Source organism: Amia ocellicauda, chromosome 19 (assembly GCF_036373705.1).
Source record: "Amia ocellicauda isolate fAmiCal2 chromosome 19, fAmiCal2.hap1, whole genome shotgun sequence".
NCBI classification, from domain to species: domain Eukaryota; kingdom Metazoa; phylum Chordata; class Actinopteri; order Amiiformes; family Amiidae; genus Amia; species Amia ocellicauda.
The window spans coordinates 18,563,946-18,581,706 of NC_089868.1; the positions used below are offsets into that span (position 1 = coordinate 18,563,946).

General features: G+C 41.8%; 1 protein-coding gene across 5 annotated transcripts in view; it reads left to right on the top strand.

The window, feature by feature from the left end:
- Nucleotides 1-14,039, top strand: part of rasal2 (RAS protein activator like 2) — a 96,499-nt gene extending 82,460 nt beyond the window's left edge. For 3 of the 5 annotated variants that reach the window (XM_066691630.1, XM_066691627.1, XM_066691631.1), the window contains 6 exons: nt 1,339-1,538; nt 1,835-2,768; nt 4,013-4,144; nt 4,823-5,025; nt 5,779-5,866; nt 8,455-14,039. In XM_066691630.1, the coding sequence (XP_066547727.1) occupies nt 1,339-1,538; nt 1,835-2,768; nt 4,013-4,144; nt 4,823-5,025; nt 5,779-5,866; nt 8,455-8,622 (1,725 nt within the window). In that variant the 3' untranslated portion in view covers nt 8,623-14,039. Of the gene's footprint in view, nt 1-1,338; nt 1,539-1,834; nt 2,769-4,012; nt 4,145-4,822; nt 5,026-5,778; nt 5,867-6,717; nt 7,443-8,454 lie in introns of those variants that run through there. The other 2 variants (XM_066691628.1, XM_066691629.1) reach the window with 2 other exon arrangements.
- The last annotated feature ends 3,722 nt before the right edge of the window (nt 14,040-17,761 follow it).

Below are 17,761 nucleotides of genomic sequence, written 5' to 3' on the forward strand. Positions count from 1 at the left end.
TGATGTCAGGTTTTGGATATAGATTTTGCATAGATGAGCATGAGAGAAAACTTTACATTGGAGGCAAGCATAGCAAGTACAACACTCATCAACGCAATTTTGTAATTAACACCACAGTTGCTCTTTTACTAGCAACGTACCAAGTGATGCATTACTGCCACCTACTGCTGTTCGGAATTAAAAAATTTGTTTATGTGAATATATTAGGCAAAAGGGCTCAGATCAAGGATATTCATAAGAACGGCTAAGATAGAGGCTAGTTAGGTAAATGACTATTCGATGGCTACAATAGAAGTCGACGTATTTTACTAGTCGAATAAGTTGACCAAGTTGACTAATCGTTGCAGCCCTAAGTGTGATTAGACTTTCTAGGAATCATTTTTCAAATGGCGCCCTCCTCAGTCAGATCTGCATATTGCTATTCACTAATGGCTTTAGTTACTGTAGTTGATGTTAGTTATGTGCTTCATATTCAGTATTAAAATATTCATATTTTTGTGCATACATTGAAGTAAGCCTTGTTCTTTTGCCAGATAAATTAACACATCTGCTGATTCATACTCTTTATGAAACTAAACGTGTATGGGATGGAAAAACACTTATCTTATCTCTACAAATGGAAAATGCAAAAATCTTTAGCCTTTCATGCCCTCAGTAGATGGAAAGCCTGATTCCATAGCAGTAGATAGGTAGAGATGTATAACAATATACAGTTCAGAAGATATTTAAAAGAAAGTTATACAAAAATAATTTGTATGGATTGCACCTATTAAACGTTTGAACTTGTAGATCAGTGCAGAATGATTGTAGGTTAACACAAGCTTGACAAGTATGGTTTTAATAGTGTTCTCATTTTCACCATTGTTCTCGGGGCTTCACAATCCCTCACCCAACTTCCCTAACCCATACCCAGCACTGCACCTTGTTAAGCATGTCTGTCCTTGCCAAATAATAACCTTTTACCCACAGTTGTTTTTTAAGAGCCTTGTCATTAGATTTTATTTTAATTTTATACTTACCGTCTTCCATCTTAGTTTGCTTTTTGCATGGTGTGTTTTGATTTGGAATGGCTGTAGTCATTTTAGAAGCATGTTTTTTTTTTTTTTTCCGATTCCTAATTTCTTTTCCTTTTGTTTTTCCTCTTCATACCTCCTCCTCCACCTTGTTCTGCCACTGTGTCCCCCCTCCTTTTTTCCACACTGTGACTCCATGGTTACGCTGCCCTGAACCAATGCATTATGGTACCACTTGCACCAACCAACCTCCAACACTACTCCGCCCTTGCCATCCCATTTGAAAACTGGGGGGATGTTGCTGCCTTGGTAACGTGCAACCCAGGGTGAAAATTCCTTCCTGCAGGCGACTGTGGCAAAACTCGGGCCACTCCCACGCATCCTGGGGGACATCACCAAGTCTCTGTCCAACCCAACTCCCATTCAACAGCAGCTAAGGCGCTTTCAGGACCATAGCTCTTCCCAGAACATCAGCGGCAGTGTCTCTTCAGGACTACAAAGGATATTTGAGGATCCAGCGGACAGGTGCAGTTTTCATCCTATAGATGTGATTAAAACATCTGTGTGTAATTCAGGACAGAGCTGTGGCTCAAATATTAATGCATTATGGTCACTGTTCAGTAATACAATACAGATTACTTGTTAGGACTGACTGAGTTAACCAAGTTAAAATGGACATTGAAATGAGATTTGTGCTGCATGCAGGATAGATTCGTGTAAAAGCTGATTTGTATTCTAACTGAGAAGCTGTATGTCCATGCAAACGCTCAGCTGTTGTGTAGTAGCATCTATTTTAACATCTTAATTTTTTCTTGTCTCAGTGACTTGCACAATATGAAGTCTCCTAACCAAGACCACATGGATGGGTACTTTCGCAGCAAGCACCCTCTCCTCGGCCAGCAGTCCTCCACTCAGAGCATGAGCTTCTCGGACAAGGAGGAGCGAGAGAACCTGTTGCCCAACGGCCGCAGCATCTCGCTCATGGACCTGCAAGACTCTCACATAGTCCACAGTGAGAGGATACCCATTCACGAGATGCCAGCCAGACTTGCAGGGAGCCAGGTCTCGATCGGGGGGCACTCGCACCCCTACAACCACAACCACGGCCAGCACCAGCTCCTCCACCAGCTCCCGTCTAAACCCTCTCTACGTGAGGGTCAAAACCTGCCTCAGAGCGCCCCTCAGATCCGCCGGCCGCTGCACCCCGCGCTCAACCAGCAGAGCAGCCTCCAGCCGCTGTCCTTCCAGAACCCTGTCTACCACCTCAGCAACCCCCCGCCACACAGCTGTGCCCCGGACTCCAGCTCGGAGAACCTCAGCACCGAGAGCTCGCGCAGCCGGAGCAACTCAGAGGACTTCGCCGGCGCCGGCAAGCTGAGCGGCCCCTCCAACAGCAGCATGGAGGACTTCAGCCGCCGCAGCACGCAGAGCGAGGAGTGCAACCCCCGGCGGCACACCATGCCCGACCGCCACGTCCTGCCCCAGCCCGTGGCTCTGCCCCGGCAGAACAGCACAGGCACGGCACAGATTGTGCGGGTGGAGCAGCAGAGCCGGAGCGGCAGCGCCAGCGCCAGGACACCGCGCTCGCTCCCTCACAGTGCCTCCCTCCGCAGCACGAGCAGCGCCACCGGCGGCCCATCCAACCCAGAACCCTCGCCGCACAACGGGACCCGCTCCCGACAGCAGTCCACATCCTCCAGAGAGAGCCCGGTGCCCAGAGCCAGGGTGGCACACAAGCAACAGCAGCCCCAGCAGGTACACGAACATCCCCTCGAGTTATTAAATTCTGAGATTTGAAATCTGTTCAGGGAGTACTTATTCTTGTACCTCCTATGTTCACTACAGCGACTGCCAAAAGCGTTTCTTTTTTTAACAGATCCTCAAAGGAAATGACAGCAATCCTATCAGTTCAAGCTTATTTACTAGTTCTGCTTCAGTAAAATGATGTTGTCGAGCCTCGGAAGCCCTGACAAGTTTGACATAATGTCTAGCACAGCTTGACAGTGAATGTCATTCGAATGTTTTCTCTCAATTTTTCAAGCTTTCGCGATAGTGTTTCCTCTCACGTAATGCAATTCTTTATTTATAGATTGGAGTATTCAACTTTACCACAGTTAGTGCGTAGACACCCTTGCAAAAGTGCAAGAATAAAGTCTGGGCTTGCTTCAGACTGAAACACTGCACTGTGCCCACGCTGAGTGATGCAGTTTGTTTCTAAAATAAGTGAGACCTTCTCCCACCCGTACTCCCCTGTCCTGCTGAACAAAATATCAAGTCAGCACTGGATTTTACCATGACACGGCCAAGCTTTCAGTCATAGGTGGAATTTTATTAACATAGGTCATGGTATTTAAAGCCCACTCTCTGTGTTGGTGACATAAAAACAGATGCACTGGAAAAAAGCGTGCGTTTTCATGTCTGCTGTGGTTGTGGTTAATAACAGATGTTCCGGATTTATAATACTTTTCGTCTTTCAAGTAATAAGTGTTAATAAAGAAGGTATTTATGTACCGTTGTATGAATTGGACGTACTGTAGTTGAAATGGTGTGAACTAAAGAAAACGAAGACCGGAATACCATCTGTAATAGAGATTATCGACAAAGCCAGCATCACAGTGCGTGGTGAACGCCTTCCACACTGACCATACTGTACTGTCTGAGCGCCCTGGTAGCGTAATGACTCAGGGGATTTTTGTGGTTTGTGCATATACATTTATAGCTTTGAGAGGCGGAGAGTGTGCCCACCAAACTGTTCAGCTACTTGCTCCTCTCTCTCAATATAAGCTGTCACATGGCACGTGGAAGTCCTAGAGCCTCTTATGAATCGGTGGCAGTTTTATTGCCCGCTGTATATTGACGAGCGACTGCCACACGCTGCACAATGTAGCAGCAGGTTGTGACTTTTAGCTGTACACACCATCAGCAGCAGAGCCCCGCTGCAGCGGAAACGCAAGGCTGCTTAGTGCTGACGGCAGGTGTGCGCAATGTCCTTGCTGCAGGTGCAGTCTCCCGTGGAGTCCATCACCATGTCTCCTGTGGAGAGGACGGCCGCCTGGGTCCTCAACAACGGCCAGTACGAGGATGAGGACGAGACTGAGCCGAGCCGGGACGATGGCAAGCACGCAGAGAAGGTAGGGCATTGATTTCAGATTGAGCTCAGGGTGGATTTATTGTGTGTTGTGGGTGCCCTGATAGAACTCTGCTGTAATGAAGTTGAGAGTCATTACCGAGCTTACAGGGCCGTCATTGTGGGGAGAAAAGGGCCACTTGCGATTGGATTTCTTTCTCATTGTTGATGGCAAATTATTTCAGTATATCGTAAGCCATTAATTGTGATGGAAACAAATTAAGGCAGAGCGAGGATTAAACCGTTGAGGTTACCTTTATGAATGTGCCAGTTTTGTACCTCTTAATTAGGACTAGGAAGAGAGAAATGCAGCCTGAAAAAGTGCACTTCTCACTGTATTGGATGTTTTTCTTGTCATCTAAAACCTACTTGCTAGCTTTTTCACCGGCTTATATTCCTCTTTAAATATCTCAGAAATGGAAGCTGTAACCTCTCTTTTTACTTTGTGTGTATATGTCTTTAAATTGATTTTTATCTTGGCCTCTGGAGCTATTAAGTGTACAATTTATTCCAATTAATGTTTAACTTTGTATGGATGTGAGTTGACTCTCGACAGTTATTACAGATCCCTGTCTCTGGAGTCAGTCTGTGCCAGGTGACCGATCGCCCTGGATTCCTGTATATGATAGCATGACCTGTGACAGTACCGTGTGCTAAGCCCCGTGCCCGTCTCCCCCGGCAGTACGAGCTGGAGATCTCCAAACTGAAGGAGCGTCTGCGAGTGTCCGGCCGCCGGCTGGAGGAGTATGAGCGCAGGCTGCTGGCTCAGGAGCAGCAGATGCAGAAGCTCCTGATGGAGTACAAGGCCCGGCTGGAGGACAGCGAGGAGAGACTACGACGACAGCAGGAGGAGAAGGATTCCCAGATGAAGAGCATCATCTGCAGGTGCGCAGTGGGGCCTCCCTGGCTGGAATTAGGAGCTGTCTGACCTGGCTAGTTTTATATTACTTTAACATGGACTCTCTGTAACTGCCCAGATCAGTCATTTGACTTGGATAGTAAAGGAAAACCAGCAGATAGTTTATTTCATTATTCACACTAAATTTGCTTTTCTGTGGAAATTTGTGGAGATTGTATTGCTTTATTCGTCCACAAGGTGGAGCAGGTTCCCCATGTTTCTGCCTCTGTTGAATGAAATGCAAGAAAGAATGGAATCTGTTTTAAATACAGAAGTCACAAGGCATAGACAGTCAGTGGGACTTCATTTGTGTATTTTAAAACAAGCCAGCCAACCAACCACCGCATTGTATTATGGGTAAAATTATTGCAATACTTGATAGAGAAAAGCTGGATCAAATCATTTGGGGCAGAAAGTTTATAAGCCATTAGAGAAGCTGAGGCAGGCATTGCAGAGCAGAATTATTTATAGGAAACACATTATTGTTTTAGGGCATCTGTTTCAGTGGTTTTAATAAAAGATAAATCATCTGAGACCCCTTTTTGATTACTTCTGCTTTCGTACTATTGCAATAACCATGGTTTAGTAAATGAAACATTAATGGTAGGAAATACATGTATCCCATCTTCTTTTCCTGATTGCTTTTATGCTTTAAGTTTGGTTTATGATGGACATGATTTCAAATCGCAAGCAAAAACATTGGTGTCTGTTTTAAAGTCAACCTAAATTCCCTCTTCAAGGTTGATGGCGGTGGAAGAGGAGCTGAAACGCGATCATGCGGAGATGCAGGCCGTCATAGATGCCAAACAGAAGATTATTGATGCACAGGTAATAGATTATTCTTTGTGGAGTTGTTGTGGGGGGTTAGTTTCCCAGTGGAGCAAACAATAATAAACCAATGTCTGTGTGTTGGGGTGCTCTTTTAACTTTAACTAAACATATTGATGAACATGTCATACTCTCATCTGTATATTAAGCTGAGATACAAGAAATTCAAACCACAGTAGGACATTGAGATCTCATAGTAAAAAAAGATACACAAACATTGCAAAGGGTTTCTGAATGTCAACTGCTGTTTTCTCTTGATGTTTATTGTTAATAATGCCTCTCAATGCAAGGGAATTGAATGTCACTGTGAGCAGTGGACTATCTTAAGTGACCTGAGAGAGTTATGTCACAATGGTGACCTGGTGACATTTGCTTGCTAGTGTGGATTCTCGGAAGAGATCCTCAAACACGATTTCCATTACCGGACTTATCTCGCTGTGGTCTTCAAGATACCATCACCTTATATCAGTGCTGGTTTCTGTACTGTAATATGTTATAATGAGAACCACGCACTTTCTGGTGTTTTGTGGCTTCAGTGTCGTTAGTCTGACGCAAGCTGTTAACTTTGACTCAAGCATAGTACACATTTGTTTAAATAATGTAACTGTGAATTGTAATACGATTAGTCATGAAAATACTCCTGAAATAATTGCTGCTTGCTCTTGAATAATGAATCATGAATAAAATTGCACTTTAGACTTTCTTTGAGGTAATTAATTCCCATATGACATGGGAAATATGGTTGTTTGACGATGAACCTAACTTAACAGTCCCGCAGTTCCCCTGTAATGCTTTAACAAATGGCCTGTTTCCAGTGCTACACATGACGTGCTTACTGTGTTGAATTCCAGGTCATTAATGGGGCTGAGGTAACCCAAGCAGGCAAGTAAATCAGTTCTGCAGTTCAGCGCTGGCTAGCCACGGGCAAGCGTGCCGCTGTCCTCCACCCATTCCAGCCACCCGGCTCTGACATCAGCCATCGCTGACACTAAACGCTGCCTGATGGCCACAATCCTGCTTCACCGGCTGGCTGCCAAAAGCCATCTTTTGATATCCACATTAAATCGTATCCAACCGTGATTCACAGACTTGCCATTTAAAACTAATCTCTGTAGTCTCTGAAAGGTTATTTCAACTCCCGTTATACTACTTGATTTTGATTGTTAATTCAGCGTATTAACTCTTAGAGAAGACATGCCCCTGCAGTCAAAAGAATTCGTTTTATTCGTGGAATCACTTACTCACCTGTCAGATTTGCTCAAATGAAAGATGTGTTTTTTTATGTGGCACAAATGTAAGTAGTGATAGTTTTTTTTGTTTTTTTTTCTGTCCCCAAATTAAATCAAATTAAAATACTTGTCATGATTGTGTTAAACACGCAGATTTGTGTTAGTTAGTTAAACGTGCTATTTTTACACAGTTCTCTCAGTGATGGACAATTCTTACACTGTTAGCCGTTCGATCACATTCTCGGAGCCGTTGCTCTCCTGAGCTGGAATGGGTGTGGAAGAGTTGCGTGTCTAGCCGATTCTCTACCTGTTAGTTATAGCTTTGGCTGCTTCAACCCCCTCAGTGCATTGTCTGTCAATCCCTGCTGCCCCCCCCCACCCACTCCCCACCCTGCAGCTCGATGCAGGCAAAAAGTATGGCCATGCTGTTTATTTTAGTTATGGATGATCAGCCCCTTTACCTTCATCATTGTTATTGATAATTATTATCCTGATGTTCTTTCATAAATGATGGGAAAAAGTAATCAGGACATTGCATTTGTATTATTATTTTGTGATGAATTTTAAATTGTACAAGTGCTCCATGGCTAATGACTACAAGTGATTCTAAAGTAGCTGAGGTGACCATCACTTAACCTTGATTCTGCAAGTACCAGTCAATGGGTTTAATGATGCCCTCATCAGAAACATTGCTAACTAATTAGATTTAAAAAAAATGTTTGGGTTTTTAGTCTGAAATAAATAACTCCAAAGACAGTAATTGTTTACCTCTCATAGTTCCTGTCACAGAAATGTTTTACAGGAATCAAATTTTCACAGATATCTGACAGAGACCAGTCCTAGCACTTCATTTCAATGGGTATCCAAGACACCTGCTTTGTGAATCATCTATGCAAGCTTGTGAGATGATCTTTGGCAGACGGGACCAATTAAAATTTGAGTTCTCAAAGCTACATGCTGTAATTGCAGAGATTCAATTTATCATGTTATATAAGACCGTAAACAAAACAAAAAAAGTGAATCTAGACCTACACATTGGGACGTTTTTGTCTGATGTTTTTGGCCATTCTAACATATTCTCCTGAACAAAGAGGATGCATTTTGATACCATTACATTTTAATAGTGCTTCTTGGTGCAAAAGTGTGGTCAGCTTTAAATCACTTAAGTCGTGCTATACACGTATGAAGCAGCAGTGCTTGAAATGGGCTGATGGCACTTTTTCCATCTTGCAAATTAGGCATGATCAGCCATGGGCACCAGTTTCCCAAGCCCTTTACAGATCCCATTTCAAGCACTGGGAAGCGCTGGCCTAGTCTCCAGCCCAGGTTGTGATGACTCTCTGTCTGCCGCCCCCGCAGGAGAAGCGGATCAGCTCCCTGGATGCGGCCAACTCCCGGCTCATGAGCGCCCTGACGCAGGTGAAGGAGCGCTACAGCGTGCAGAACATCCGAAACGGCATCTCGCCCACCAACCCCACCAAGCTGTCCATCACGGAGAACGGGGAGTTCAAGAACAGCAGCTGCTAGTGACGGCTCCAGGCCAGAGACTGTCCACCGGATCACAGACTGACTGAAGTCGAGCAGCTGACCTCCGGAGCCGCGAATTCAACTCGCAGAACGTCAGATACGGTTCTGAATAGAAACAAATTATATATATATAGATTTACAAGGAATGTCGCCCTGAATATAACTGTATATAGCAATATCTTGTATTGGGCTTGTACAGAGATGGATTGTAAGATACTGCCAAGGAGGAAGGGATGGGGTTTTGGGGGAAGTTGTTAGATATTGTACCGATGAGATTGTGAGTTTGTGTTTTATAAATAGTAAGCTTCTCCTGTGCAGATAATAGAGAGCAGAATTTTAAAGAGATTTTTAAGTATTGTGTAATTTAGAGATTCTCTAGCTAGGGGATGTACATATCATATCAAGGGGAGTTGTGGTGGAGATAAAACGAGGAGAAAAAAAAAAAAGACAAAGCACATAGATTTCACCGTGTAGCAGAGGTTTAGGGACCGTAGAGTTTGGAGCAATGTGAATTTTGGAAGTGTAAGGGCAAAAGGAAATATAAAGGCAATTTTGTGCACTCAGTTTGGCTATGCCAGCTTCTGGTTTCATTTTTCTTTCTCAACCTTTTCTTAAAAATAAAAAGAATTCCTTTCTATGAAATTGAAATGCTTTATATTAAAATTGTAATACCGCCAGTTTTACCGCTCTCTGACATGGTCCCTGTGATTCTAGTTTGCTGTCTACATTTGTTCAGAGGCGGATGATCAGTTGACCAAGCCTCATTCAGCCCCTATTCTGCAGTCACATGACCAGATAAATGGATTTCTGTTGGTTCCTTTAGATCTCTGTAAAAATCCTTACTAGGTGTTTCATGTTTCGTTATCTTCCTCTCTTTAAACCTATCTGAAGGGCTGTTTAGGACTTAAACCCTGATCATTTAAACATTGTGCTCATCTCTGGGAGGTAAAAAAAAAGTAAAGGCATACAAGCTTTTGAAAGTTCAGTGTATTGATATAAACTACTTTTAATACATTTTCATCTAAACCGAAGGCATTGCTTATAAATGTTTTTGAAGGGATGTCAATTCTAAGTTTAAAATGCGTCTTTCAAAGCATGGATGTACACTCGCCAGTGTATCTGCATATTATGCAAGTTTAATTTACCAGGAAATGGTAGATATTTTCTATCAGCAGGCAATGTCATTATAATGTAAGTAAGTAAGTTATTTTAACTGCCGAGACGGTCCATTCTCCTTTTAACTTGATCTGATAAACGTGTATGGTCTAGAAACCCATAATTGAGGGCTCTGGAGGACTTGATCAAATATGCTTAAAGTTATCCAATTGAAAGGGAATCAGCCTCTATTCCCAAGAGTCAATTCTGTTGAAAGCCGGCCTTAAGTAACCCATAAATCCTCATCACCATTCTCTTCTGATCCGCTGTTCCAGTGTATCCTGTCAAAATACTCACTCAAAGGAAACAAAAAGCGATGCTTCACAAATCCGACGGCCAATTTCCACCAGACATCTTCACTTTGAATGAAATTATTATTACTGCCTCCGAAATGACCACCACAGTGAACTGCAGAGGCTGTGTGAGTTTGAGAAAGTTCACCTTTAATACCTCTGGTGCTGAATGGCCACAAAACCGTGCCTCCATTGTAATTTTAATATTCTGTAATGAATGTTATCGATTTTGCAGCTTTATAATCTAGTCTTTTTTTTTTAACCCCATAGTAGGAAACCAGTACATTTACAGTAAGATGTCTGGTTCAATGACTGTAGCAAATTATTCCTGTAGGGGTGTATAAAAGACTCGTCAGACCTGTATCCTTGCAGTTTACACCAATGCCTTTGTGTATTTGACTGTGCCTGTTCATGCCGATACACATCTCAATCGGTGTATACTGTACCGACCTTCAGGGCCTCAGAGCGCAACAAACCAGTCTTCCCACTGTCTGTGAAAGTCTAAATAACCTTGTGTGTGGAGACGCAAGGCCCAAGTGCTGCTAAACCGAGAAAAGAAAAGAAAAGAAAAGAAAAAACTGAGAACAAAACTGTCTTTAATATCTGGGTCTGCCAAGCCTCGCAATACACCCAAAGAGAGGTCCCTCAAGTCTGGATTGTCACATGTAAGTTATTAAACATGACACTTGAATTGATGTCTGCGTATCATTCGTGCACATCGGTTGGACTGTATTCTTTTGACTGAAGAGGAAGAGCTGTTTTTGCGCACCGTACCACTTTACTGCCAACGGCAAAAATCAATTCATTGAATAAAGCCAAACGGAAAAATCACAGGTTGGTCATTGATTGTCTCATTTTTGAGGCTAATGCTATGTGGATGACCTATTAATAAGAATCTATGCCTTTTTTATGGGCTTTATTCCGTTTTTCTTTCCTTCAGAAATGTAAACCCTAATGTATTATTTGTATTGATTTTGTAGACAGCTTTCTGAAGTTGTGCCCTTATTTATTGAAAAGATTAGTCTAGTGTAAGTCAGATACAATTCGGAAAATGTCACCCATCAAAATAGTATTTTTTTTCAAATGTTTTTAATGCACATGACATTACCATTTGAAGTCCATTCTAGCAAAAGCTTGTGTAATTTGTCTTTAAGGAATACACAAGTCTGTTTTTCTCTTAGTTCTGCTGTCAAATGTCAAATTTTGAAAGCCAGCGTCCACATAACAAGTGCAGAATCCACACAATGTGTAGGTTTAGTTCTGAAGTCATGAAGGAATCTGTAAAATATGTGATTGTTGCGCCAATTGTGTGTCTGCACAGAACGGGCTATTGAACTTCCCTTTATTGGCATTCTCGGTGCAGCCTGTGTGAGGAATTGAAATGTCCTCATAAATCTAGGGATACTTAGAATTGGACCTCTTCCCAGAACCCAATGTTAAAGCCCCCTGGGAGCGAACTCTGTGAAGTCCTGTTCTTCAGTAGCAGAATGACTGAGTTTCCAGACTCCAGACACTGTGGACTTCGATCACGTTTTACGGAGCAGGGTGGCTGTATTGTGTAGTTCCGTTCTTGTGCCGCCAACTCTAAAAGTGTGTGCATGGGGTGGGGAGGGTATGAAAAAGTACAATAAGCAATACAGTTCATCGTGAGCTATCGTTAGAATCCATACAAAACCTCATAGCTATTGTTCTAGCAAAACTCAAAGCCCGTCTTAGTTCTGACCATGTGGTGGAGCTGTTTATCAAGATAGCTCCAGTGCTTTCCTTGCCTATAGAAAATCCACACATCCCCTGCTGGGGCTGGAGCACAACAGCCCGTCTCTGCATTTGCTTTCTGTTGTCTTATGTTGAAAAACCTCAGGAATCGAACCTATAGAAAATCCATGCCGTGCCACCATTATTTTCTGCCGTCTTCCAATTTAGCTCCGTCTCTGGTGCTTTTAAAGTCAAGGTTCAGAAGGAGCGATGTTTCGTGGCATTTATGCGGGTTGATTTAAAGTCTTCAAAAAATCATTAGAAACATTAGACACTTGCTTAAGCAATACAGGGGCTCATGCAGCGGAAGGATCTTCAGTATCTTTATTTTTAGGTGGTCAAATATTAGACCAGAGAAAAGTCAGAACAAGGGGATTTATTGATGTATGTAACTGAAATTAATGATATTTGCCCTTCTTAAGTAAAGTTGAAATCTCCCAACCTAATTTAGTTGGAGAACCACTATAACTCTTGTTGCAGCATGGCAGAAGACTTGATCAACGCATCCCTCTGCAAGATAAGGAATGAAACATGATCGGTTTTATATCAATAAATAAAAACAGCAGTGGAATAATGGTTCTGTGCTGGTCAACAAAAATGCATGAAAAACATTATGTGCAACTCTCCAAGAGCCACAGTGCTCAAATTTATTTCAAATCTCTCCCTCAGACTAGATCCCGGTCACAACTATCAGATTAAACTGCTCCTCTGAAGCCCCATTGTCTTGGATTACCAAACCTGAGCAACTGCCTGTGCATTGGTGCTAAAGCTCCCGCCACTGTCTGCAGCAGCTGGTGCGCAGTTTATGACGGCATTAATGATTTGCGGTGCAACCGGAGATAAGCTTGCATGACCTCTCCTGGCAGCAGCGGCATTGTAAGAGCAAGCAGAGCTGTAAAGGCTTCACAGTGTAAGCCTTCTTATTGCAGGTCAATTGTTTTATGCAATCTAGAGAATTAGGACCGGCAGATCAATACTGTTCGCTTGTATGCTGGTGGAGGGCGAGGAAACAATACAGCAGCCACAGCCTCGCAGTCACGGATGTTGCTCTGCGTCTGCCAGCATCCCTGCTCTAAACCTGTGGTCTGTGTAATGCTTAATCCATCATATGGCGATACATTTGGTGCTTTGAAAACATGCAGAAGGGTGTCTGATCTGCAGAATAAAGCCGGATCAAAGGGCAGGAAGTACAAACAAAACTCGGGAGTTGAAATGTGCTGCATTCATTTGGCCCCGGCTAGCGTGAGCCTTTTATTTGCGAGACACGGTTTAAAATTGTCTGGTCTGGGATTTGTCCCACATGCTCATACCTCTTCAAAAGCCTGCCTACCCTACATTCAATCCATGTACTGGGAAAAGGTCTGTTTGAAAAAGGGTTTGTAATCTTCGCTCACATTTCTCCAAGTTCACTCTGTTCAATTAAACATGGGAGTCTATCAAACAAAGTTTTTTCACTGCAGTATTTCCTTTCATGTATGTCATCCCACACGTTTTAGACATGTTCACTTTTCATTTGACATATAAATAAAACTCATTCTGAATTGGTTCTGTCACATTCAGGGAAGCAGGTAAACTTTCATGATGAAGGCATTAAAGGGGACCGCTTTATGGCTGAACGTTATGAGCAGTAGACAAAATGACAGAACTTGTGTGTTGCCCATCTTCATATTTTGCCAGTGACCCATTTCCATGCAGACCTTTGCTGTTACTCTGTACTTAACTGTTCAGGTATATAATTAATGTGTCTATGGCTGGTACATGAAATGAAGAGCAGAATCTGAAAGAAAAAAATATATATTAAGACATAAATAGTACAGAACTCCATCAATGTTCTTTTTTACTTTTACTTTTTACTTTTTTTTAATTACTTTTATAACTATTTTAATAATCCTGTTGGAGGGGAATGTGGATAATTGTGTTCCTGAGCTTTCTAATGATACAAGGAATATCTCACGGTACAAAGTAGTGTTTTAAGCACAAATCCACTAAAAGGCATCCTGTAGGTTTCCGAAATCACATTGGACATGTTGAGCTATTGTGCTGATTTTTCTTGTAAACTCTCTTAGCTGTTATCAAGCAAATCTAATCGCTGTTGGTTGTCTCTACAAGAGGTGCGCATTCCTCAAATTGCTGCTGATGAGAGAGGTGTGGTGTACAATACAAAGTTTTTAAGTATATTCATGTAAAAATAAAGATTAAAGGTTTGGAGCTGAACTGTGCGTGGGGCTTTTATTCTGAAGTGCTAATGCAACGCTGCTTATTGCGCATTTCCATTACTGGGCCCTGAAACAAAGACTTGTCCTAAGCAATCTTCAAATTATCTACGTACTGTCAAAGAGCAGTACATTTATGGCACAGAACTGTGAACCACCAGGCTGACAAGCTAATGATCTCTGAATCAATTAAGCTCTCCTTGAAGCTAAACGAAGAGCAAAGCATGTAGAGTCTTTTTGTGTGTGTGTGTGTGTGTGTGTTGTTTTTAACCAAACATTCATCAGAAAAGCGCAGCAAACTCATGAAACTAGGGTACCACATTTTATTTTACTTTTAGAGTCTGCAAGTGTTTGACCCTGGGTGCTCCAGGCAGGTTCTTGGGTGTGCCATACTCCTTCCACGTCTTAATAATCATCTTGACTGTGCTCCAAGAGATATTCAAGGCCTTTGATATGGTTTATACCCATCCCCTGATCTCTGCCTTTCAACAACTTTGCCCTGGAGTTCTTTTGAAAGCTCCTTCATGTTCATGGTTGAGTCTTTGCTTTGAAATGCACGGCCCTGCAGAGGGAACCTACAGGAACTGCTGAATGCATCCTGAAATCATGTGAATCACTACAATTGAACACATTTTCTAGAATATTTGTGGGGTAGGATGTGTAGATAAAGGAAAAATATTGTAATGCTTTTTAATTCCAGGCTATAAGGCATGAAAAGGTTAACCGACTTTCTTTTTAGGCACAGTAGGTATTAGAAATACTAATCCCTGAAATATTTTAGACACCCAACTATAACAAAATAATTTTCAAAGTTACCTGAAAAAAAATCTAATCAACCACCAGAGGGAGAGTAGCATGTCTAATTAAATCTCTGGTTTGCCACTAAGGTTACGGAGAATCTAATTATGCAGACAGTAAATTCAAAATACAAATTAAACTAGCATTCCAATCACTCGGCAGCAGTTATTGGGAACATATAATTGGATGCTATTTACAGTTCATTCTAATTATCAGTGAGTAAAGTTCATAAAACAGACCCCTATTGAAGACGGGAAATTCAAATTTATTTGCATGAATTGTTATTGTCTGGACTAGGAAGAAATGATACGGCAAAGACCTTTATAAGGATCCTATTAGTACAGCTGTACAAACAGTAGGTCAACCAGTGAATGTCACTGCTATTTTTCAGTCCTTGCGAGGTATTTGCTCAGTGCTGTGATGATATGTAATTGTATTAGCATTATAATTTGAGACAGAATTATCTTGACAGTCTGCCGTACAGTGGAAGAGTTTGTCAACTGAAATCAATTTGGAAACTTGAATATTCCTTATGGACCGTGAAACAGACAAAAATCTTGAGCCATGTCTGGTTTGAATGAAGCGTTTCATGCTATAAAAAACATACGAGTGAATTTTGATGCTGGAAGATTTGCACCCATCTGTTGCCGTGTGATCACTGTCTTTCCCTCAACTACTGGAATTCATGTCGCTCTTCATTTTTAATTAGTGTTTAATATGTGTGTGTAGTGATGTATCCGTAGATGTAAATTCATTGAATAATAGATACGGAATATATATATTTCTTTGGTCTGTTTTTAAACTAGCCTCTCTAGGCATCTTCAGGGACTGCTCCCAAATATATAAAACTAATTCCCACTGGCAGAAAATATGCAGTGAAACAATCACATTCTTAAGTTGAATGGAAGGAAACATTCAGTAGTTTTATGATACATATATACAATTAATTATATGCTGTCACTCTTAAATGGTTTTGTTGCATTTCTCTTTTATATTTTGTGAATGAATTTCAGTGTTAGTGAAGTCTTTTCATACATTTTCAGTAGATACAGAGAGGAAGAAAGAATATCAGATTTTTTTATTTTTTTTTATCGCAGCCTGTGTGGGTCTTATTATTGCCTCCCTTCCCAGAGTTATTTTTTGATCTCGTATAATTAGCCACCCTAGTCGTAGGAGGTGATAAGTGGGATCGCAAGATTTATTTTTCCTCTTTTCTCTTCAGTTCCCGCTTTTGTGCGCTGCATCACACACTCGGCAAAGGTCTACTTCAGAAAAACGAAACCACAGAAAACCAGCTTTTCAATCTTCTCGGTGTTGTAGCAGGAATTAACCACCATTCCCTTCAAGTTATGAAGAGCACTTGCCTTTGTGGGCTTTTTTTTCACCCCTCTATGAACCAGCATTGAAGCACAGTGATTAGAAATCCTCGTCTGATATCACATACAGTGCTGAATGGGACTGCAGCCAGTTAAACTAAATAATTGCTTCTAGTGAAATGCAGCCATACTGAGAAGTGAAGGGCATGAAAGTAACGCCAACTGATATGTCCAAGAATGAACCATCTACAAGGTCTCTTTGTATGCACAAGTAGTCCTGAATTATAGGGTGTTCTTCTAATTAGACCTAAGGGATATCCCTCAGTGCTGAAGTTCCTTTCAGAGCCCCCCACTGTCCAGCACTTTCTTTCGTATTTTCACTCACCTCTTGCGATGACTTCAATAAACCGTTCCTACCACTATCACTCGACCGTCAGAGTCAAACCAACTGCCAGTCATGTCAACTCTCAGTGCTTGCCATTTGAGTCACACATATCTCTAATGAAGGAAACTCATCCTGAAATACGGATGCATCGGCGTTCTTCCTTTCCATCTGGGACTGGCAGAAGAATGAGTCCCCAGTATTGGTTTACGACGGTGAATACCTGTAGCGACACACTCAGACGAGGATCTTTCTATTTTTCCATTAACCTTTTTGTGTAATAGCAGGAGGGGTTCGCGTGGAAATGTACTGAGAGAATCCCAGACATGACCTTACCTGCAGAAGATCGCCACCGTCTATTCTATTATGCTGACTACGCTGTGTTCTGTATTGTATTATTCTAGCAACCCTGCCAAGATACTACCGATTCTGGACAGATTATTAGCAGCCAAATAATATCTTTATGTTTAGCAAGTCCTTTTGTGGTCAGATATCAGACATGTCTTGCTGGCTGTGAAGCGAACTTGTCAGCACAAGCATGAGATGGACAGTTTGATGAGTATTTCTCTGTTGGCTATAGTGGTCTATAGTTGCTGAAGATTAGATATATGTTCAGCTAACTTTCTTTGTTTAAGGCTAGATCAGTACTTTTTTTCAATATAGATTGTACTGGAGCTATAGTGATGTTTCTTGAGGAGTACCTGGAGATTGTGGGTAGTCCTGTTTGAAGTTAAGAGATGGTCTTAAGCTTTGATTTTGATTTTTGATTCATTCTGGCATGCCTATCTTGGTGGAAAGTCTTTCAGGGTGAGGAGAAGTATCAGAGCTGTGGAGAGTGTGTAGTTAAAAAAACAAAGAAATCACCTTCATCAAGAGTTCGGGTTTCGGAAGGTCACAACTGTCGCCATGAAGTTGATTTTCGTTTCCAAACATGTCGAGACTTCTCTTTAACTGTTCCGAGCAAGCTCTCATTATCTCAGCTCATCATCATTATCCGTACAAGTCATCAACCCCATGATTGGTCATGTCTATATTAGTGGTATACATATCAAAATATTGTCGGAGCCTTCTTACTCGAGATGGCGTTGATTACATTTTCATTGCAACTACTAATTAGATGCCTAATTGCGGTGTCAAAAAAAGGATTGCTCGCTTTTCAAATTACTCATGCAGGTCCAATTAGCAATAACCATTTGGCGCTTCCGTACAGTAGTTGCTGTTTAATGG